We start from the raw sequence: 23,671 nt of genomic DNA, 5'->3' as shown, positions 1-23,671 counted from the left end.
CACAGCCAAATCCTTCTTCTCCCTGAGCTGTTTCTGGTTCGTACGAATTGATTTCTGAAGGCGTCAGAGACAGCAACCGAGCGCCCAACTGAGGTTCTTTTTTTTCAGAGAAAAAAATTGGATCTTGGGGCCTATAGAATGATGAGCTGAAGCTACCCTTACGCGACGCGGACATGAGCGGCATGTGGAGGTTGCTGCGATCGACGGGAATCCAAGCCGACGACACGGGCCGTGTCTCACTTGCCCTGAACTGCTGCTCTCTACTGTACTCTATACTAGGAGCAGAAGTGTTGCCACAGCAAAGCAGAGATCTGTGATGGCTTGTCATTTTTTATAAAATGTTTTCAGAGAATTGTTTCTAACTCTACAGTACATGGTGAGGTAGTTTTGCATGTCACCTGAGTCTTTTACTGAAGAAATTAAAATGAACAGAGATGCCTCCCTCTCTTTTTTTTTTCATTAGCAACCATGACACCATGTATCTGGTCGTAACAGGGGAAGGGAACAGGTATCTGCAAGACTGAAGCTCCTATCGTTTTGCTTTTTAGAGGAATAAGCGAAAACACGTTTTTGCAAACGAAAAATAATTTGCAAGAAAAACTTTTATATCCGTGTCCATAGCGATTCAAAAGCGAAATGTTTAAAAAAAACCATAATGAAAAACCATAAAATCAAGTTTTAAATTAAGTTTTAAAACTCAAATTTTGACTTATAAGCAGTTACAACTTTGAGCTGAAACTCTAAATATTTGCAAGAAGAATGAGAATGACAAGCTATTACATATTCAGATACTTCGAGGTGGGCCGAGTAGGCCCATGGTGCTAGCAACAAATGGGCCACACTTGCAAATTATGCAATGCAGAATAACGGACTGTCGGCTGCCTTCTATATCGAAGAAGAGCAATAGGCCTGCCTGTTAGGATGTGTTTGGTTCCAGGGATGAGATGTGTTGGGATAGAGCCAATCCATTTCTGATACTGTTTGATTGGTAGATGGGTGGGATGGGTTAGACCCAGGAGAGGAATATTCCTTCCAGATCCAGATCCAACGCATCCCACCAAAACAGTGGGACGAATCCGTCCCAGGACGACTACGATGCACAGAGGGTGTCCATTTTATTTATTATATTTATTTAAAATATATTACATGTATAAATATACATTCAATTACTTTAGGTTATTCATATATAATAATCGTAGTATTTAATATTTTATTTTAGATATGAGAGGTAACCTTTATCCCATCTCATCCCTTCAACCAAATAAAAAACAGGTCCAACTCATCACATCTCATCCCTTCCACCAAACAAAAAATAGGGCCCAACCCATCCATCCAACCAAACAGAAAAAATGAAACCAACTCATCCTACAATCTAGGGATAGAGCCAACGCAACCCACCTCGTCCACGAACCAAACACATCCTTAGTGTTTAGGCTTCACATTCAGTTTCTAAGCCCTGTCATAAGAATGCCCACAATCTCCAAAAGATATACTTCCAACAGTAGAGCAGATCACCCAAGCTTAGAGGGGCCTGCTATACAAAAACGGGGCCTCACTTCTTTCCCCTTTTCTTCTCTTCTAGGGGACTAGCTTTGAATCGTTGTTGTTGTTGCCTCGAGGATGGGAGGAATGACTCGCATGGTTGCTAATGAATGACTCCAACGGTACCTAATGGGTTTCCATTAGTACCGAGGGATAGGATATTAGCTCCAGTGCCCCGCTTATACTAGGTGATACTCAATCAGTAGCGTCCAATGCCTATCTTCACCACCATTAAGAATTGATTCGAGATAGAGCCACCTCAAGAAGAAGAAGCTATACTTTACCTAGGCATCCAGATCCTCTACAGTGCTAAATGGGTCTCACATCCTATTGCACCCACATGTCAGTGGCGGTACTATAGAGGATCTCATTTCTTTGACTAGGCATGGGTACGTACTCTAGCCATATCCACTTAGTGGGGGCTTCAGCAACCAACACTGTGGGTGATTAATTAAAAACTACTCTCCTTTTCCTCTCTGAAAAACCAAGAAACAAAATCAAGTAGTTGGTTAAAAAACCGCTGATACAGGCCCGTGTATCTCATCCCTCGGTCAATAAGGCTCTGGCAATACAAATGTATTGGCTCTTGGTTCAGAGAAGCTAAAGGGGTAATTGTTTGGTTTTTTAAAAGAAAAGGTCAAATGGTATATTTGTAAACGAAAAATAACTTATAAATAAAAATTTTATATACGTATTCTTAGTGATCTAAAAATCAAGTATAAAAAATATTTTTTGGTAAAAACCACCTAAAATCAACTCCAAATTTAAAGTTTAAAAAGAAATCAAAATTTAGCTTATAAGCATAAGCGCAAGCGAAAAGATTGGGGATGAAAAAGTTGTCCTTTTCTTGAATTGCAGTGATTGCAATGCAGAGCAAATTAATGGCAATTAGCACGAAACCAAAAGAAGAAAAGAAGATGAAGATCATGAAAGCATGTTTTGCCTGATGCATGCATGCAAGCAGAAACATCCAGTCTCTGAAACTGGCAGATCGAGCCAAAGAGCAGGCTAGCTTCCCTCTGCCTGCGGGACAACCAGGTCTCCCTCATCCATCCATCCATCTATCCTATCTGGCCGCCATGGCCGAGCACATCCATGGCTGCCTGCATGCATGCATCAGCTCTGCATCTGCATCTGCATGCTGCTGTCCTCGCGCGGCCGCCTCGCGCCGGTTCCGAAGCCTGCAGCTAGCTGCGATGCATTGCGACGTTGCCTTTTTAAATGCGCCAGCTGAACGACGCAGGTGCAAGCTAAAGCTAGGCTAGCTGTGCTGCAGCGGCAGCAGCATCTGGCTGTTCTTCGATCGCTTGTTGTTGCCGCCCATCCTTTGCAATTTGCAGGCTGTTCAATTCGCTCGCAATTCCACGCTGAAAGCTGGGAGAAACAGTCGTTGTATAATGTGCAAAACTGCAAGGCAAATCTTGGTTAGGAAATTAAGCTAAACGGGGATGGACGCAGGCAACGCAGCTGTATCAGTAATTTTACTGAAGAATTAGTACAGTGGATAGGCTACAAATTAAATTACTTTTTTGTCAGTTCAGAATAGTAGAGATTCTTTCCTGGATCATTCTCTCTTTTTTTTCGTTTTTATTATTCCTTTTCATGATCAAATATGCAGCACTACTACGAGTATATATCGGACGTGCGTGCATCGGTGCGTGGAGAAAAGAAAGATTGGCGCTTTGTGACATTGTGTCAGATCGAGAGAAGCAAATATCGGTGACTTGTTTCAGATCGCCTGCGTTTGGGCGGCCGGGGCCAGGCGGCCCTGCAGCGTACCAGCACGGAGAGAGAGACAGAGAGAGCTACAGCTTCGACCAGTTCATATCCTTCCTGCCAAGAAGTGAAGAATTGAGACGCATATAATAATGGCACGTCTGAAATTTTTTTCCTGCCGTCTAGTAGTGCCTTCTTTAGGACAGTTTTTTTTCTCCACTTATCACGCACACTTTTCGAATTGATAAGCTACTATGTTTCTATAGAGAAGTTGATGGTCTTACATTTATAAAATAGATTTCTAACTTTACAGTCATCTCTATTATTAAATAGGAAAACTCTCTAGTACATTTTACTGGTATTATTATACTACCAGTAGAAAAAAAGTATTTTATATTTTGTAATTACTTGATTAAAAATATTTTTGTAATTTTGTTTTTTGCAATAAATATCATAATAAAAAAACGATATTATCCCTTCAAATTTCTACTATACAAAATATTGTTAGTAGTATAATTTAATTCCAGTCATCCAATAAAAATAGATCAACAGTATGGATTAAATTCTACTACTAAGTAAAATGCACAGTAGTCAATCCCTATTAAATAGCCATCACAAAATTGCATACTTCCTCTGTTTCATAATATTAGGTGCTAATGAATCTAAACATATATATATATAAATTATATAATTAATTGATGAATTTAGTCTTATCATATAATATTTTATCTTTCCATCGGTAGCGAGTGAGAGAGATGTTGGATGCGAAATGGAGAGAGAGGTATGGATGCATGCGTGGCATGGGCAGGGAGAAGAAAGCTGCTGCTGCCTCTGCTGCTCATGCGGTAGAGTAGATTGGACGATCGCGTGTGCATGCGCACGAGCGGGCCGGCCGGGCGCCCCGACTCGTCACCTCCGTCCGCCGCTCTCGCACGTGGCCGTGCCTGCAACCCCACCCCACCCCCCATCTCCCACTCTGAACTAGCTGGCCGGCTGCCATGGCAGCTGCGGCAATATCGCATGCTACCTCCTAGTAAGTGTAGTACTACTGCAGCTAGCTTCACTCTGGGCTTCGCCGCTTTAATGAAGCCATGCGTCGTCGTCGCCGCTCGCGCCGCCCAACCTCCCCTCCCCCTGGCCTGCGCCGCGCGCGCGCGGCTCTCCGGCCTTCTCCGCTCCGCCACCGATCGCCGGCCAGCGTCAGGCTGCAACGACAGGGGGGGTTGCAACAGTGCGAGCCAGATTTTCACTGTGTGCTCCTCCCACTTTGCTTCGCATGCTCACCCATCTATCCCATGGATTTCCCCAGGCTCTCTACTGCACAAGCTAGCACTTGCCCATGGAGTACGTTGTCAAGTGTCAACCAATGCCAGTACTATTTGCGTATAGTATATCTGAACTGAACTAATCAAGAACCTAACACAAATCCAAGAAACAGTTTCGCTAGCTACCATGAACTTGTAGTAGCCAATTGCTAAACGAATTAAAAAAGTATAGTAAAGTACAGACACGTGTTTTGTTTTTCACATACGAAGAAGAAGCTTGATTTGCTCGTAGGGGAGCAGTAGGGGAGTAGCTGATGAGTTTTGTGATCAAAGCAAAGCATTCATATGGCAATCATTGGTGCAGCCTAAGCAAATTATTAGCCTAGCTAGGAGGAGGGATACTACCACCATTTGTTTTTCTTTTCAACAAACCCTAGCCCTTAATCGTCGTGCGTGTCGCCCGTTATCCTCTGGGGATTAGCGCCGGCGCCATTTGATTCGATCGCTGATCGATGGACCCTAATCGATGGAGCCAAAGAATTGAGATCACATCGAGATCGAGGTGATCGGTCGATCACCTTTGCACGCTGCTTCGCCCAAACCTTTTCTTTTCCTTGTTAATTTATCCTCGGGGACGCCACATCCAACCTTTGCAGTAGACTCTGGCAGTAGCTTTGCTACTAGCACATATAGCCGCAGTTGATGCTCCCCAGCTTTCTTTACCGTTGTGTTACACATGCGCATGCCACTGGTAGTGTCACCAGTAGTAGAATTTTAACATAGTATGCTGTAGGTTACATTTCTTTTTGTTAGATTATTTATTGTCTTTTGTGGCTCCTAAATTAACGAATAATGTTTTTTTTAAAAAAATATGCATAAAAGTACATCATCTCATATTTATAGAATATATTTTAATTTTATAGTAATTAATTTTCTCGTTCATACTACGAAATAGTTATAAAAATTATGTAATCTTTCCTAGAACAAAAGAACGCAATTGTTTGCGTCAAACTTGATGTAGTACTAGTAAGTTCAATAACGAAACAACATGTTACTACTTAAAATTTGAAGTGCTAGGTCGGTTTCAAAATATAAACAATTTTTAGATTTATTTAGCAGAGACTGAGATAAAAGGAAAAAGATAGCCAGGGAAGGATGTTTGGGGATAATATATAGAACAGTTTTTTAACCCCAGAGTAATTGATATGACAGGTATTAGCACTAGTTGAAATGATTAGTTTATTGTAAAATAAGATTTGAATTTTACAAATATTTATACTTCGGATAGAGATGCATGTATGCCAACGTTGTCCGGTGACCAATGAGTGTTGAGCTTTGGTTAATTGGTTGCCCTCCTTCCGCTGTTATGCTGATTTACGTTCGTTGGTTCTATTTACAAATTCTGTCTACTTTTCTCTAATTTCGCCCTAATCGTTTTGTGATACAGTATTTTTTGTTTTGGATGTTGTTAATAGTGAACCAATAGAGGGGCGTGCAGGGGCAATTGTGGCAAGTTAAGGTAGCTGATGAAAGTGGAAAAGCAAGTACTGGGGTCCTGGTACGACGACGAGTGAATTTTACTGCCCAACTCGTGCAAACTCCATTCCATAGTCCTCCCAAACCCCAATGCTCTGCAGGCCCTGCTACCTTCCTCTGGTAGTCAAAATAAATGCACAACCAGACAAGTGCACACAGACAGACACACACACACATCCCTCTCTCTCTCTCTCTCTCTCTCTCTCTCTCTCACACACTGTAGTTTAGCACTGCCTCGGTTAAAAAAGAGTTTATTTTTAGCTACTGCTGTTGCCTCGGAAAGACATTATTTTCCAGCCATTATTGAATTGAAGTTTATTAAATTACATAAAAATCTACTGTGATTTTGAAAAGTATGAGAAAAATGCGTTGGAGCTTGATAAATTAAAGAATATCTTATTCTTTGTGTCTTTATAGTTTTATATAGGTATATATATGAGATATGTTAAAAACAAAGTCCTTTGTCATTTGAGTTTTTTTTCTTAAGAAAGTCGAATGATATTTTTTAAATAAAAATTAATTTATAAATAAAACTTATATATATATATTCTTAATGTTATAAAAGCAAAGACTTAAAAAATAAACTATGATAAGAAACACTAAAATCAACTCGATTAAAAATTTAAATTTTGACCAATAAATAAAAACAAAAGTAAAAAAATGAATCCGTAAGTTTTTTTTGGAGGGAGTACTCTGGATCTTATTTTCTCTCATCCTCTTTCTTCCATACGGGCCTGGCTTAGACCCTAGGCGGAGGGGATGACAACCTAGGGCCCACGCCAGAAGGGAGCCTATTACCCTCCTCCTCAGCAAAACATCGAGAAAATTGTTTTGGACTACATTTATTTCAGAAATATCATGAAATGCTCGTACAAGTTCAATTTTTTTTAAAAAAACAGAATATACATATCTCATTAACAATTTAAGCTATTTGTACTATTCTAATACTTTAATTTTATAATTCTATACTATATTAGTAATGCTTATTAATATGATTGTATCATATGGCTTATATAACTATATATTAAAGGAATAGACTTAAGGCATATAATGCCGAGTTCGTCCGGTGCCTTCGAAAACATATGGTCGATCGGCATGCTTCCATAGTACCGTTCTTTTCTGCTTTATTGGTCGAGGAGGTGAAAGGTTCATATGCAAGAACAGAACTTTCTGTTCTCTATGTAAAAATTACAGTAAAAAACCCAGATATTTTTCTTTCTTTTGCTACTAGCTAGCTAGGGTTGATCGCCAGGATCGGCAATGGTAGATGCATGAGAGTAAAGAAATGCATGCGGTGATAAAGAAAACGGACACCGTACTTACTTGCATCCACTGTGTAATGTTTGATTGTTTATGCAACTCTGTCGGGACATCGCTGACAAGCGCACGAAGCCACGAAGTGCTGCGTTTGTAAAAAGCAGGAACCAGCCGGCAATCGAGCATGCATACATTAATTCAGGGAAAATGGTTTCTGCTGGATCGATCTATCTCAAATGTTATTATAAACTTCACCACTTTCTTCATCCGAAAAACACTATCGATCGATCGATCGATATGGCAGATGTAAATGCACAGGATGTTATCGCCAAGAAAAAAAAAATCAGCTTGTGATGTGTGTATTCATGTGTGTGAATTTATATACATTTCTTCCTGCAGTGTGCAAGCTCTAGCTGTGGCTTTGGGGAATAGTAGAAGCACTGTACAATACACACCGTTGCAATCAAGCTTGAATCCAGGCGAGATGGAATTTTATAGCAAATGTAACTGCGAACTTGCGTAAACAAGTTTCAGTTTAATTAATTTATTTCGTTACAACTTGAGTCAAATTTGAACTTATCTGTTTATACCGTGGTACAACTAATATTAATAGATCATGTCAAATTTTGTCGTATTGTTTAACAATTATTTAGATGATAAGTAAGAAACAGATGAATGTCCAACCGTGTGCTAAAAAGAGTTCCCGAATCCAGGTTTTTCTTAAGCTCCATCAGGTTTCCTCTTTCGTCCCATTCCAGGTGCCATCTTGCCCGTCACCATCCTTTAATCTCACCATTTCCGCTCTCTTCAAGCTAGAGAGGGAGATGCAATACTAGGTACATGTGGTTGGAAGGAGAGTGAGTGTGTGTATACGTAGTGTGTACTGTGAAGTTTTGCTTGGCCGGCCAAAACACCAGGGCCTTTTTCTACGGTTTCAGTGCTCGACTATATAGAGCGGTCGAGCCTCGTTGGCTTCTTCCCTCATCCTCCCCACACACCATCGCCAAGAACATCGCTGCACTAGCGAGCTTTGCTTCAGTTCATCCTGCGTAGTTTGCAGTGCAGATATTGAGTGAGAGACTGCGTGTTGGTGAGAGATACAGTACCAGGGTTCTTGCAGAGATCATTTCTAGCTTCAAGCTAGCTTTCCTCAGCTGATCTGAGCTTCGGGGGTGAGAGAGATGCATCAGTCGGCCATGGGCGACGCGCTGTGGGACATACTCGGGGAGGAGATGGCGGCGGCGGCGGCGGCCGGCGAGCACGGGCTGCCGCCGGGGTTCCGGTTCCACCCCACCGACGAGGAGCTGGTGACCTTCTACCTGGCCTCCAAGGTGTTCAACGGCGCGTGCTGCGGCGTCGACATCGCCGAGGTGGACCTCAACCGGTGCGAGCCGTGGGAGCTGCCGGAGTCGGCGAGGATGGGCGAGCGGGAGTGGTACTTCTTCAGCCTCCGCGACCGCAAGTACCCCACGGGGCTCCGCACCAACCGCGCCACCGGCGCCGGCTACTGGAAGGCCACCGGCAAGGACCGCGAGGTGCTCAACGCCGCCACCGGCGCCCTCCTCGGCATGAAGAAGACGCTCGTCTTCTACAAGGGCCGCGCCCCCCGCGGCGAGAAGACCAAGTGGGTCCTCCACGAGTACCGCCTCGACGGCGACTTCGCCGCCGCTCGCCGCTCCACCAAGGTACTACACACATGCTCACCTCACCGGCGATGCATCGCCATTACTTTGCTAGAAAAATCAGTCTCACGCCACTGTTCTGAAGAAGCTGCGACAGGTGAGACTAGTTGATCTCCAGAGTTCAGAGTAGATATGGTGCATTCAATGTGGCATGCATGCGTGCGTACGTGCATGAACACATAAGATGTAAGATGACATATGCATGCAGATTCTTCTTCAGAAGTATGCACTTTTGTGCATTCAATGGTGTTAGTGTAAAATACTGTGAAATGTGCTATACATTGGTACAACCTGCAGCAGTTGTTGTATAGTACTACATGGAGTACTAGTTTATTTCTGCTCAAAATCTCTTTGCGCTGACACAAGATCCAAGCTAGTGATGCACTGATACCCCCCCTCTGTTTTGTTCCCTTCAGGGTGGCTGTGTACTTTGCATATCTCCAAGCATTGACATACCTCGTCTCCAATCTTTCTCGTGCAGATCGTCAAATGCGTGAAACTGATAAACTATTGGTTGCAGCATTCATGAATATAACAATCCATGTCTCATGCTGATATGTCTGTAGGGGCAAACATAAATAAAAAGAAAATCTCTGCAGAAGTTCAGAGCTAAATATTTATGAACATAGATAGATTAATTGTTTGATCTGCTGACCAACAAGATCACAATCCACAGCAAAGAACTACTACTAAATTGTTTGATCTTCTGAACACTGAAACTGACATGTAGGCATATGTTGCTGCTGATATCATGCAGGAGGAATGGGTGATCTGCAGGATCTTTCACAAGGTAGGAGACCAGTACAGCAAGCTGATGATGATGAAGAGCCCAGCCAGCTACTACCTCCCAGTGAGCCACCACCCCAGCAGCATCTTCCATGACCTGCCTCCAGTTCCATTCCCGAACCCTAGCGGATGCGCAAGCCTCGTCCCCTTCCACCATGACCTCCCTCCACTGCAGCACGGCCAGGCTGCAGCCAAGAACAGCATCGGCGGCGGCTTCAATGGCGGCTTCGTCTTCCCTGCGCCTGAGCCAACGACCACCACCACCACCACCATGGCAGCACCTGCTGCTGCTTTCCCTTCCTTCGCCTCCGCCACTGTCGCTGGCAAGGAGGGCCCACCGCCGCAGCTCGGAGTCAACGCCGGTCAGCAGGAGCCACCGGCGCCACCTACCTGGATGGACGCCTACCTGCAGCACAGTGGCTTCCTTTATGAGATAGGCCCACCTGCAGTGACCAGGGGCGCATGATCTGGACCGTTGGTTTCTCTAGGGTTTGCCAAGCTAGCTAGCTATGATCCAGTCGATCTGGACCCTTAATTTGCAAGTGCGGTATTTAGACAAGCACTTGTGTTTTAGCTCCTTTTTTAAGTCAGTTAATTAATTTAGTCATTTGGTGTTTGTTTCACACGCAGTGTCAGGGTGTACCTCCTAGCTTGCATGCAAGAGCTGCAAGCATTTGGTGCACTGGGTTGAATATTAATTACCTAGCTAGAACTAGTACTTAATTAGTTACTTTCTATCTTAATCCATGGATGTATTCATATGAAATGTGAGATGGCTATATATAATCAAGTAGTCTGTTTTGTTTTGTTACTCCTAGATGCTATGATCTATAAGTGAACAGTGGATTATATATATTCAGTTCTTGATAACCGATGTGTGTGTGTGGGGGGGGGGGGGGGGGTTTCCTCGCTCGATACATATACTATACCATGCAGCTAATCAAACTACGTACTATTTTGTATTTCTCATGTTCCAAAATATAAGGCGTAACTATTTTTTCCTATGTCCCACCATAATATAAGGCATGGTATAAGCATGTATTAACTAGAGCACATCTCTCATCTCTCCTAGCTCTAAGCTTGATTTGTTTTAAATTACTCATCATTGGAAATGTCAATCAAATTACATGCGTCTAAATAAGGAGTTGAATATTACTCTATTCTTTTTTGGTTTTTTGTTAGTGTTAGTTGCGTATTATATTTTGGTATTCTGGAACGAATGATGTACTACTCTCTCCGCGCCGCGCCAATGTAAGTGTATTTCTAACACTGTATAGGCAAAAGGCAAACTAGTTACAAGAAACCTTCATTGAATGAGGACATTCTACGAAGTACGAGATAGGTAGAAATAGAACGGATATAGATTCGAATACGAGGTGGTTGATCAGATAACTAGTACTTCACACAAACCCATTTTGTTGGACAAATTTAAATATCAGAAATAAACTTGCCATGGGTTAGAGAGTTAATAAGTAGAATACTCCTAGTGAGGATTCTTGTCACCGAGATGCGATCCGATGAAGAGCATATATATTTTCAGTTACAGGCATGCATGTGCATGCGGCAAGCTGAAAAGCCTGAAGCCAGAAGCGTAAACATGAACTAAGGTCTTGTTTAGTTTTCAAATTTTTTTAAAAAAATATCACATCGAATTTTTAGACATCTAAATAAAGCATTAAATATAGATAAATCAAAAAACTAATTGCACAGTTATGGAAGAAATCTTGAGACGAATATTTTGAGTCTAATTAGTCCATGATTAGCCATAAATGTTACAGTAACTAACATATGCTAATGACGGATTAATTAGGCTTAAAAGATTCTTCACGCGGTTTCTAGGCTAGCCATAAAATTCGTTTTTCCATTCGTGTCCGAAAACCCCTTCCGACATTCGGTCAAACGTTTAACACGACATTTTTTCTAAAAATTTTTCCAATCTGAGAAACAAGCTTTTAAAAAGTTTCATCCATCCATCCATCAGTAGTGCAGAGGGAAAGAGACGGATGGACGGGGACGATGGATCGATGTGATTTAGGTCAGGCCGGCCGGGGTGGTGGTGGATGCGTGCGTGAGTTGACGGGTTACAGTACAGTAAAACGAAGCCGCTGGATCGATCGATCGATTTCCAGCATGCAGCTCGATCTGATGATGCAGGGAATGGGCGCCCTGCGTGCGTCGTTGTTGCTGCTGTTTTTTGCCCCTCGTTTATTTTCATCCGTCTCGCAGACCACCTCGCCGGCCGCCATGGTGGCGGTAGCCTTGGCGTGGTTCGTTCGGTTCGGTTCGTCGTCGCTGCGAGAATCATGACGCGTACGCCGTGCGTGCGACCATGAATTATATCATCGATGGGACGGGATATATATTGGGATGCCGCCGCGACGTGACCGGCGATCGGGCATCGCGGAAGCTTGCGTCGCAACAAGCCGGAGAAGCTAGCTACGCTAGCTATCCATCTGATCGAGCATCTCTCTCTCTCTCTCTCTCATGGCGCTGGTCTCGCCGGGTAGCTTTGCCACCAAAGTCAAGCCCTTGTTCTGCTCTGTCGTACTAGCAACCCGGCCGGACCAACTGCCGCGCTCGATTTCGTTGGGTTAATCATAAGTACTCCTCCCTCCCGAGATAAAGCTTTTTTAAGCTATAATGTTTAATTCTTCGTCTTATTTCAGAAAATTTTACGATTAATATTTTTGTTTTTATTAGATGATAAATCATGAATAATATTTTACGTGTGACTATCTTCAAAATTTTTCAAATAAAATGGATAGTCAATAAAGTTTGACTTGACGGAGGGAGTACTTTCTCCTTTCTAATATAAGTAGATCTAGTATATAAATATATCACCGTCAATTAGTTGCCAGAAAAAATAACTTAAATATCTTTTATTAAATATAAAAATGTATGTAGTGAGGGGTCCATAAAGATAAAATGGATAGTGATTCGAATATAAGAAGATTGATGTAATAACTAGCACTATAAATATATTTTTATGGGACATATTTGAATTTTGGATAGAATTATTATGGAACGACGGTGGCGGAACCACCTCCCGGGCAGGTCGCACGATCGCCCATGCTTCGTAAATGACATTTTCACTGTATTTATACACACCACATATAATAAAATATATATCGCTAGTCTCCCACTTAGTCGCATGGGCTATAAGATATCCGTGGTTCCACCACCTTGGGACGGAGGGTAAAAAAAGCTGTAATTTTTATATTTTGACCCTTTTGAAAAAACTTATTTTATAAATAGACCCATGGAAAAATTTATTGCACAAATAGACTTTTTGACCGCGCCAACGCCATTGGCGTCGTCGTTGTATAGGACGAGCTCAACAAAATCATTTGGAGGACGGCGCCAATGTCATTGGCGTCGTCCTATACAACGACGGTGCCAATGACGTTGGCGCGGTCAAAATGGTATATTTGTGCAATAAGTTTTTTCATGGGTCTATTTATAAAATAAGTTTTTCAAAAGGCTAAAATGTCAAAATTCCACCTAAAAAAACAGCTAGAATTGCTTATTGGTTGTTGGCTAAAGGTAAAGCTTAAAGCCCCGTTCTGAGGTGTAGTTTGGCTGCACAAATCCCTTGTTTAGAGCATCTTCAGTTTAGACTTTTTCAAAGACTAGCTCAATGCCTATGTTTTGTAAAAGATAAAAACATATTATGCTATTCCTAGAATAAATAGAAAAAAATTTTCATGAAATATGTGACTATCTTTTTTATATAGGAAATATCCATATCAATTTGATTTTATGTTAATATCTATCTAAATATGATTGATCTTTAATATTATGAAGTTAAGGGGATAAATTTTAAAAATACAATGGGGTATTTCCACCACTAGAGGCTTTTAGAGTAGAGTAATATAAAAAAAATCATGTAAAATTATTGAGTTACAAAGAAGTCATTATCGTGAGCACACAATTATCGAGCTCTTAAATGGTGTTTAGTAATAAAATTATTTATATTTTTTTTGAAGAAAACAAAATAAATCAGTTTTATCATGTAATAATAAGTAATACTTAATTAATTACACACTAATGGCTTACTTTCTTTCATTTGCTAGAATTAGCTCCGCTCGTTCAAGTGACCGAACATAGATTTAACAAAGTGTGACAATAAATCCGTTGGATGCAGGTGTGTACGTGGCATTGTTAGCAAAATAGAAGTTGATGACTTGTGTGCCAAAGTACAGGAAAAGTGTGATCGTACTAAGTTGTGTCAAAGTGAGATTACCAACCAAACAGCTTTTGAGATTCATCAACTTAACCCAGTCGTTGCAGCGCGTTGGAGTAGCGCTTGCTACAGATGTGCATGCTAGCGTAGTGGAACGGGTGTGGTGTATGATTTCAACCCTGAGTCCTATGTTTGATTTCTTCAGTTGTCACGATGCTCTATTAATTTGGTATTTTCTAGGCACTCCTATGTCATATAGAAAAGATTTTTTTTCATTGACTAAATGGTTTGTATAATTGTAAACATAGCACGATTTGATACTCCAACATCATTGACTTTTTTATATACCTTCCACCACTTATCTTACTAGAAAATTTTATGCATATATAAAAATATAAGTTACAATTAAAATATATTTACCAATAAATTTAATCATAATAAAATAAATGATAATTATGAACATAAGTTTTTTAAATAAGATGTATAGTTAAATAAGTGATAAAAAAATAATTGCATCATCTGCTAAAATACACGGGGGAGTAATGTGTTACCATCCATCAGCTGTCCAACGTTTAATTTCTCTATTACTATCTATATGTGATAAGTTCGTTTTTGCTAGGGATGTCCAACGTTTTCTCCATCACAATATTATCCATAATGTGATAAGTTCGTTCGTTCTTGCTAGGGGATGGATGCTCGTAGGTAGGCCGGCAAACAATGCAACAGCAAGAACAAGATAGAGAGCATTAATTGAACGCTCGATCGATCAGCTTCTTGTCAAATTGCTGTCGCGGATCCGGCCGGCGGACGGAGACGATCGAACAGGTCCAGCACTGCACTTGTTAGGAAATGCAGTGTCCATCGATTGGCTTGATCCACCGGCCGGCGACTTGTCGGCTGCTGCTTGTTCCCATCTGCAGCTAGCGATCGACTGTGCATGGCGAACGGCTGATTCGACCGGCACAGTCGCCGGCGCCGGCTCACTGTAGAGAGAAGAAAAATGCATGGGGGCATGGGCTGTGTCGTCGGCGATCTGTGGCATTGCTCACTAAAAAGAATCTCATGGATGATGAGGTGATCGATCGACGGTGATTCGGTTCAGCAACAAGGTTTAATTCTGATGTGTTCCGTCTGAAGATCGACAAGAGTTGTGAATTTGGAAGGTGAACAGTGGCACGAGTCTGGGTTATGATCTGAAGCTCTTTTTCAAGTTTCAGGCTTCAGTTCAGTTGTATCGAAATGGTTGTCACCACAAGTTCACAACATGAGGCAGCAAGTAGTGGCAGAAAGGTAAATACGTGGAGAAAGTGGTATGTAGGCAAAATTCCAAACCGGAGTTGTTACTCTCTAATTCTGTTGATGTTTACAACTCAGTTCCATCACTCTGCTGCTTCAACAACCTGGAACAGGACTGAATCCTCCATCTCCAGTGGGAAGGCTGCAAATTCCATTTTACTGCCTATGGCACCGTTCGAAAGTGACTAAGCAACACAGCTTACTCAGCGCACGTAAAACAGAGAAAACCATTAGCACATGATTAATTGAATATTAACTTTTGCAAATTTAAAAAATAGGTCAATCTGATTTTTTCAAACAACTTTTATATGAAACATTTTTATAAAAAATACACTATTTAACAGTTTGAGAAACGTGCGCACAGAAAAAGAGGAAAAATTTACTGTCCTATGTCAGTTGCGAACGGTGCCATAGGCCATTCTTTCTCTTCGTGCTCTTCATATGTCCATAGCACTTCTTTGACACGATGCCTGCAACGACAAAGGGATCATGGTTCAGAAAATCCTAACGAATCAGCAATCTCTCGTGACATTATGTGAGTAAAAGAACACCTGAAACGGCACTTCAGTTCTTGCGTCTTCTCAAACTCAGCACTTTCTGTCTGTCTTTATCTTCGCAGATTCAGACAATCGTTCTTGCGCCATTAAAGCTTAAGATAATATTATATTCTTGTACTATTCTCCATTCCTATGTAACAGTAATGCATTAGCACCTTTCCAGGATCCATAACGCCTGCAATGAAAACAACAAATATATATTTCAAGATTATAACAAGCAAGCAATCTCGTGACGTTATGTGCATCGTAGACATAGCTTGACAGTAAACAAATAAAAAACAGTCCATCATTGTACGTTCACCTAAAAATGATATAGTGCCTAGCTTCTGAACACGGTTAAGTTTGCCTAGTTTCTGAAAATGGTTAAGTTCAAAACTGACACTGTAAAAAGTTGGATATTTACCTCCCATCTCTCCATGTAACATAGAGACACATTAATCTGAACACTTGGTACAACTGTACTCTAGTCATTCTTGGCTGTCAAATTTCTACTATAAGTTGTCCAAAAAAGTGTCCTCCTTTAGTCCTTTCACTTCAACAAGTTTCATGGACACTGGACAAATTCATATTCAGGAGCACAACATGTGCACTTCAGTGCCACTTGACCCTACAATTTTCTTCAATCCAGTGTGCCGCATTAATCCCCTGGTTTTCTCCACTGCATGCCACCAACCAACCTCTGCACATATATTGGACATGATCACATATGTTGCACCAAACTGTGGGTTAAGCTCAACGACCTGCCTTCCTAACCTCTCAGCTATATCAGCCCTGCCATGTATCTTGCAGCCATTCATCATGCTTCCCCACATAGTGACATTGGGCCGAATAGGCATCAATTGCATCATTCCCTCAGCCTTTGCCAGGTGACCAGCACGGCTGAAGAGATCAATCATACAACCATAGTGTTTGATTGTTGGCCTGATGCCATAATGGTTTGACATGGAGTCAAAGTACTTTCTGGCCTCGTCCACCATGCCAGCATGACTGCAAGCAGTAAGCACAGCTACAAATGCAACATGATCTGGAACAACACCACCATACTGCATTTGGTTGAAGAGCTGCACAGCATCCTTGCCATGGCCATGCTTAGCTAAGCCGATGATCATCCTTGTCCATGCCATCAAATCCTTTCTTTCAAGACACTGAAATATCTGAAGCGCGCTTTGTGCATTGCCTGTCTTAGAGTACAATTCCATGAGAGATGTGCAAACTGCAACATGTTTATGACCAATTGTCTTCTCCATGTAGGCGTGCACGCCTTGGCCTAAAGCCGTCGCTCCCTTGGATGTACAGGCGCGCAATATGCTCAACCATGTCACCTTATCGGGCTTCATCCCATCGGAGTGCATACCTGCAAACACCTCCAGAACCTTATCCTGCCTTCCATGGCTACTGCATACCCCAGCCATTGCATTCCAAGACACTTCATTTCTTTGAGGCATTTGGTCGAACACTTCAAAGGCATCGTCAAGACCACCACAAGTTGCACACATATGGAGCACAGCCGTGGCAAGAGCGATGTCGAGCAAGATTGGCTCGATACCCCAACGACGGAGCGCCGCATGGATCCATCTCCCGCTCCCGAGGTCGCGGCACTGAGCGCACGCGCCCATCACCTGCGACACGGTGATGGCATTGACCTCCTGGCCGCCCACCACGGCCTCCCTGAACAGCGCGACCGCCTCCCGCGCCTCACCGGCCGCGGCGTGCCCTGCGATCATCGCCGTCCATGTGACGACGTTCCGGAGGCGAGCGGCGTCGAAAACCGCGCGCGGAGGCAGCGTCGCCATGGGAAACGTAGGCGTGGACGAGGGCGGAGGCGGCGTACACGTCGGCGCCGTGGCCGGACTTGGTGAAATGCGCGTGGAGGCAACCCAACGCTGCGATGGCCCCGGCCCACGGCCGAGAGCGGTGGCGCGCCTGGGCGAGCGCCTTGAGCACTAAGGGGAAGGTGAAGAGCTGTCCGCCGCGACACCCTCCCGCAACATGGCGCGGAAGGCCAGCAGGAGGCCGCGGTGGTCGGCGGCGGAGGGGCGCGCGCCGGCGCCGCCATGGGCACCTACCGTGTCCCTGCTGTTTCACTTTCACCCAGCTCAAGTTTGGAAATTCACAAATATCAAAGAAAGTTCAACGATGTTTACAAAATCCATTCATATTTGAACCCATAAATGATCCAAATACGGCCCAGCCAAACTAGCCCACTTAGAATTGGATCGACCGGCACACCAAATTTCAGCCCATTTCCAGTTCACTTTAGATCCGTGTCTTCATAAACATTTACAAAATAGACCTTGGTACAGCATTTTAATTAAGCTCAAAGTCCTAACTAGAGAAAAGCAAAAGCCCATTTCTGCCCAGCACTAAGTGTGTTTAAGGGTCTTTGGTTCAAAGCTAACTTTGTCCTAATCCAATTTATCAAAGGCGTGGTAAGCCACATAAAGTGTGACCAATAATTTATTGGCCACAAGTGTACAAGGTTTGGCTAAAAAATATGCCTATGGTACATGGGTGCAATAACACATCTACCAAATAAAATGTGACACATCTAACATGTGACGTGGCAAACTATGACCACGAAGCAAACAGCCCTAAACATTTCTTCCAGATATTCCCCAACCCTAAGTTTGTTTAACCTGCTCTGAGACTAGTAAACTGACCCTAAATTGCAGGGACGCGTGGGTGACTGACAGTGAGTCCCGTCGTCTATGGATCCATATGTCAGCCACCATGACGTAAGTTAGAGGAGCCGGTTCCAAATTACAGAGCATAGTCATTGCCAGTCACATGAAGAAAACCACCGTTTCAAGCTTTCTGCGTGTGATCTTCTTGCCCTCTTCGCAATGACATCTTCAGAGCAAGGTTTGATTAGTGTCTCATCCATTGCCTCTCCTTTAGTAAATTCATCGTGCTGTGTCTGTGGTTTTGGAGATGAATATGATTTTGCATTATTGTAGCATTCTCCATCTGTTTTAACTCTATGGGGCATTAGCTCAGCTCCAGGCTCCACGACGCCTTTCATTGTCTGCAAATGAGCAAAAAAAAAAAAATGCCCCCAAAAAAAGATCAGAAAAAGGAAAAGGATCAACATACAGATGGCTCAAGCACAGATTTTATCTGTTTTTTAAGATAATGAGATTTTATCCACTTGGAATAGAAAAAACACAATTGTCATTTTACCTTCCAATCCTTGGTGTCGAATCGGAATACAAATTGGCTGACGAACTTCTCCTGAGGTTATCAGTTCAGCTGCTGGAGCATTCCGTGGCACTGCAGCAAACATTAAAGAAACAAATTACTACTAATTAATAAGCATTTGCACTTGTATGTCGATGGATCATAAAGAAAAAGCACTTACTAACAAAATGTTCTCCGTTATCATGAACATCTATCTCCACTCTTCCATCCTTGACAAGAAACGAGAGAGCAAATATGTTCTCGACCGTCTGCGCAAAAGATTGCCGGTTCAGGACGAGATTTTCCAGCTTTACACAATGGTTCTTCCTCAGGAGTTTGAACATAACAGCCATGTTCTTGTCAGTATCATTCCTTTGATCCAGATCTGGTGGGGTCTCATAAAGCTGGAAAGTAAGTACAATTTCAAATCTTGCCAGAAACAATTTCTTAAACATGGTATAAGTTTAAAAAAATAACTTGATCAATGAACAGATTGACATTTCGGTGTGCTACTACATACTAGAAATTGACCAAAGCTAGCACTTGCACATTGACCTGAGCCATTGTTGACTAATAAGGTGACAACAAATAGCAAAAATACTAAATACAAGGATGATATTTTATTTTAGCTAAGAAAATGACTTGAGAACATTTCTTTATATTTCGTTAAATTGGGAAGCAAACAGTGAAAGTTTTCAGAACCAGGATAAACAAAAGCATTCTATCTAGAATGATGAAATTCACCTCTGCAGGTCTGCTAGTAAACCGATCAAATAATCTCCTAGCAACACGCCTCCGTTCCTTGAAGGCAACATTCATAGGACCATTCCTGTAACCAACCATGAGAATTTTCAACAACATCTGAACATACATGAACAAAAAAAGAGAGGAGGAAAACTATGAATCGATCAATTCATGTCTCAGGGAAAGAGGAAACTCTACATTGTTTGGCACCCAGTTGCTGTCATGAACAACGGGGACGCCACAGCGCCAAGATTAGACCAGGAGAACGACTCGACAGAAGCATCCACAACTGAAGTCCTGACACCAAACTTCGTCAGAATTGACGCGACGAACTCTGAAGGGGTTGGTCCATCTTTCTTCTCCGACTTGGCGGACACGGCCAGGGCGTTGATGAGCTCCAGCAGAGCTTCGCCATCTGCGACCTGTTCCTTGGGCCTTTGCACTGGCAGTTGGTTAAACATGAAGTAGATAACATCATGATCGATACGCATGTTGGGACATATCAGAATTTACAGGTGCAAATCTGATGAAATGCTTAAGGAATTTCGCTATCCCTATCGATCTCTCCTGCCTAAGTGGCTTTTCTATTCACCGTTTTTCTTCCATTCCTCTGCGTAAATAGCCTAATATAGGTTTACAGTCAATAGCATCTTCACCATTGAGATTTGAGAGTAACTATCAGTCGAAGAACACCCTACATTGATTGGTGGTGAGGGCCCATATAAATTATTACGAGATCTTTTATTTTAAGAACACCATATATTGATGGGTGGTGATGGTCCATATGAATTATTATGAGATCTTCTCTTGTAAGCATTAGATTCATATTCTTTCTTCATTAATTATCATTCCAAGAAAATGGATTATTCCATGAATTCCTCGAAACAATGCTAATCAAGATACAAAATCTAAGACTATCGGTAAAATAAAAAAACTCGAACAATGATATTACCTCTCCCTAATATCTAATTGATTGATTAATTTCTTAAATTAACCAACCGTGCTAACCCGATTAAAAGAACTCAGTATTTTCCTCTTCTCAATTCGAGCACTCCGTATAAACGCAAATACATGTCCCTGACTAAGAAACGTATCATGCTATTAAAAAAATGTGAGGACTAAAATCACTTCTCATTTAATTAGGACATCGACGTAGCCTGACGTTTTCTCTAATTATATGACATTCAAACTAGTGAAGTCTAATGATGTAAAAATATTTTCTTGGACCGATTTGGCAGCGCCATTTTGATATGATAAATTTTAATATCCAGTAATCTTGTGCATAGTAATGTTGAAAGTTTGTTAAGTTGGACTACTCGCATTCCAAAATGATGTGTGTTCGAGAACAGCGGTAGTAACTGTTAGTGTGATGATAGAATAGTCTGAGTAAATTGCAATAAATGTTTTTCCATCCAGATTAATAGCACAAAACGGACAAGGGCCATTACCAAGAGTGCTAGTTAAAGGCTTAAAGGCAAAGTATTAGTATGTGGTTTTGTAAGTAAAACGTTAGTACTCTATAATAGGGTATGTGCCACGTACCAAAATATACACATTGGGCCATAATACTCAAGATTGTATTCAAATATACAATTTACCTTTTTAAGTACATTGCACTTTCCACTAGGTAAAATGCACCATGTTAATTTCACACATGCTTTCGCTTTTGCACCAAGTTACATTGAAATAAGTTTCACTTAATCAGGATGAGATTATAAAAATTTCAAAAATTTCATGTACTTCAAATCAAACTTGGTCAAATATGATTAAAATTAAGAAGTTTCACAAGTTTTATCCATATTTTTCAAACATTTATGTTTCAATTATGCGATGGAGCCTAGTGCAAAGTAAAATTTATTTTGATATACACCGGTGTAAAGTGAAACTAGTTACTCGATCCAATGAAAAGTGAAACATGACATATCTACCCGTTGCAAAATACAACGTACTACTACCCCGTTCTATATTATAAAACTTTTTGGGTTTGCTTAAATTTATCTATATATTAATATATATGTTTTATATATATGTATAAATTTATTTATTAGCACACGTATGAATATAGACAATACTGAAAAATCTCGTAACGTGAAATGGAGGGAATATTTTTTAATAAACTATGAAACCTAATTAAGAAGACGGCAAAATGATGCATGATGCGGATGAGCTGAACGCAGCGACTAACCTTTGTGGTGAAGATGCTCCATCTCGCCCATGGCGACGCCAAGCAGACGCATGTCGTCGCCGCCCTTCTCCGCTGCCGCCGTCGCCGCGCGCACCAATCGCCATCATATCCATCAGTTCTTTGAACAGGAAAGCTTAAGAAGTAGAAGCAGCCGGAGAGAGAGAGAGACGACCGACCAAACGCACGCACCGCGTATCATGTCCTTGACGGCGGCGTACCGAGACCGGATCGCCTCCCGCTCCGCCTTGCTCTGGCCCCAGGCGGCGGCGAGTGCCTCCCGCCACTCCCCCTCCTCCTCCTCCTCCTCCTCCTCCTCGTCATCTCCCTCGCCGGCGCCGGCGCCGGCGCGTGCCGCGTTGCTCTTCATCATGCCGCTCGTTGCGCGGCCCGAGCGAGGAGGGAGGAGGCGTGCAACGCGAGGGTGCACAGTAGTAGGGTTTTAGTTTGCGGCTCGTTCCCGAGGAAAACGGAACCCCAGGGGTTTTGATCGTGGCCGCACCGCGCTGCTACTTCTTGTGCCCATTTTACGTTTGCCCACCACACCGACCGCGCTGCTACTTCTTGTGCCCATTTTACGTTTGCCCACCACACCGAAGGGTGTACAAAATCTGAAGCTAACGAAGTAATAAATCTGTTCAAAATATGAAGATTTGTAAGGTAGTGTTTGTTTTCATAAGTCCTAGAACTAAAAAATTAGTCTTAGTACTAAAACATAAGCCTCTTTTAGTCTTACCATGTTTGTTTGGAGGGACTAAAATGGACTAAAACCTCATTAAATAACATACTCAACAGTACACATCATATACACGTAGCTATAGGCCTAGAGTAGTAGAGTATAGTTTACTATAGGCCTTTAGTCCCTTTTAGCATCTCCCTTAGAGCATCCCAACAGATCATCCATCTCATCCTTCATCCTAGAAATAGAGGATGAAGAGTAAAAATTGAGCTCCAGCAGAGCATCTATCTTATCATATATTTTTAGATATCATCCATATTAGGAGAGAGAAACTCTATATTTAGATGTTCTCTCTCCAATCCTCCAAATAGATATAGAGGATGTCATATATAGATGATCTGCTGGAGTACAAAGGGATACGAATGATGAAAGTGTTTTAGATGATTATCCAAATGAAGATATGGATGACCAAATTTAGATGAGCTGTTAGGGATGCTCTTAGGGATTTATGGACCATGATAGTTTTAGTCCATTTTAGTCCCTCCTGTTTAGTATTTTAGGGGCTAAAATGAACTAAAGTGGAGGGACTTATGGATTAGTCCCTCCAAACAAACCGCCCCCAAATTATTTAGCCTGGCTAAAAAAAAAATATAGAGTGGCACATGACTGAGGCTAGTGGTGTTTTCTAAAATTCTAAACGGCACGATATTTGTAAATACATTCTTCTTTGACTTATTTCATAGAAAACTTTTAACAATCTGACAACTTTCTGATATTTAATTTATTGTCCCTGCCGTATTTCTTCCATCATATATTAAGGACAGATCTTGAATTGTTAGTCAAAATTACTAACTTGGAGAAAATTGCTTAATTGGCACTTCAAAGATGTGGCTTCTACGTTTTGACGCTCTAAAGGTTAGTTTCAATTAAATAACGCTCTAAACATTATGTGGCTCGATTTACTAACATTTGCCCTCTATTAATCAAATTCAATTTTCTTTTCACTATTTTACCTTATGAATATACTGACAACTATACCTTTTTCCTCTAACACTGCTAACTTGACGTT

General features: G+C 41.9%; 2 protein-coding genes and 1 pseudogene across 2 annotated transcripts; 1 reads left to right on the top strand and 2 right to left on the bottom strand.

Annotated features, from left to right (window-relative positions):
- The first annotated feature begins 8,512 nt into the window (after nt 1–8,512).
- Nucleotides 8,513–10,516, top strand: LOC102710518 (protein CUP-SHAPED COTYLEDON 3). Its single transcript, XM_006659513.2, has 2 exons — nt 8,513–9,001; nt 9,756–10,516. The coding sequence occupies exons 1-2, from the start codon at nt 8,513–8,515 to the stop codon at nt 10,248–10,250; spliced, it is 984 nt and encodes a 327-aa protein (XP_006659576.1). The 3' UTR covers nt 10,251–10,516.
- A 5,108-nt stretch (nt 10,517–15,624) lies between these two features.
- LOC102710230 (putative pentatricopeptide repeat-containing protein At3g05240) lies at nt 15,625–18,552 on the bottom strand. The gene is given in 6 exon segments (XM_015840176.1): nt 15,625–15,733; nt 15,815–15,995; nt 16,224–17,596; nt 17,598–17,779; nt 17,782–17,893; nt 18,512–18,552. Coding segments are annotated over 4 exon segments (1,542 nt in total). The 3' UTR covers nt 15,625–15,733; nt 15,815–15,995; nt 16,224–16,389.
- On the bottom strand, nt 18,063–22,296 carry LOC102709951 (annotated as a pseudogene).
- Nucleotides 22,297–23,671: the final 1,375 nt, after the last annotated feature.

Source organism: Oryza brachyantha, chromosome 8 (genome assembly GCF_000231095.2).
Source record: "Oryza brachyantha chromosome 8, ObraRS2, whole genome shotgun sequence".
NCBI classification, from domain to species: domain Eukaryota; kingdom Viridiplantae; phylum Streptophyta; class Magnoliopsida; order Poales; family Poaceae; genus Oryza; species Oryza brachyantha.
This window is presented reverse-complemented; position numbering and strand designations above follow the sequence as displayed.

What these genes read in the sequence shown, in the direction of transcription:
- LOC102710518 (XM_006659513.2), top strand. Translation starts at nt 8,513, where the DNA reads ATGGGCGACGCGCTGTGGGACATACTCGGGGAGGAGATGGCGGCGGCG. An exon ending in CCGCTCGCCGCTCCACCAAG is followed by an intron (nt 9,002 to 9,755) that starts GTACTACACACA and finishes GATATCATGCAG; the next exon opens with GAGGAATGGGTGATCTGCAG.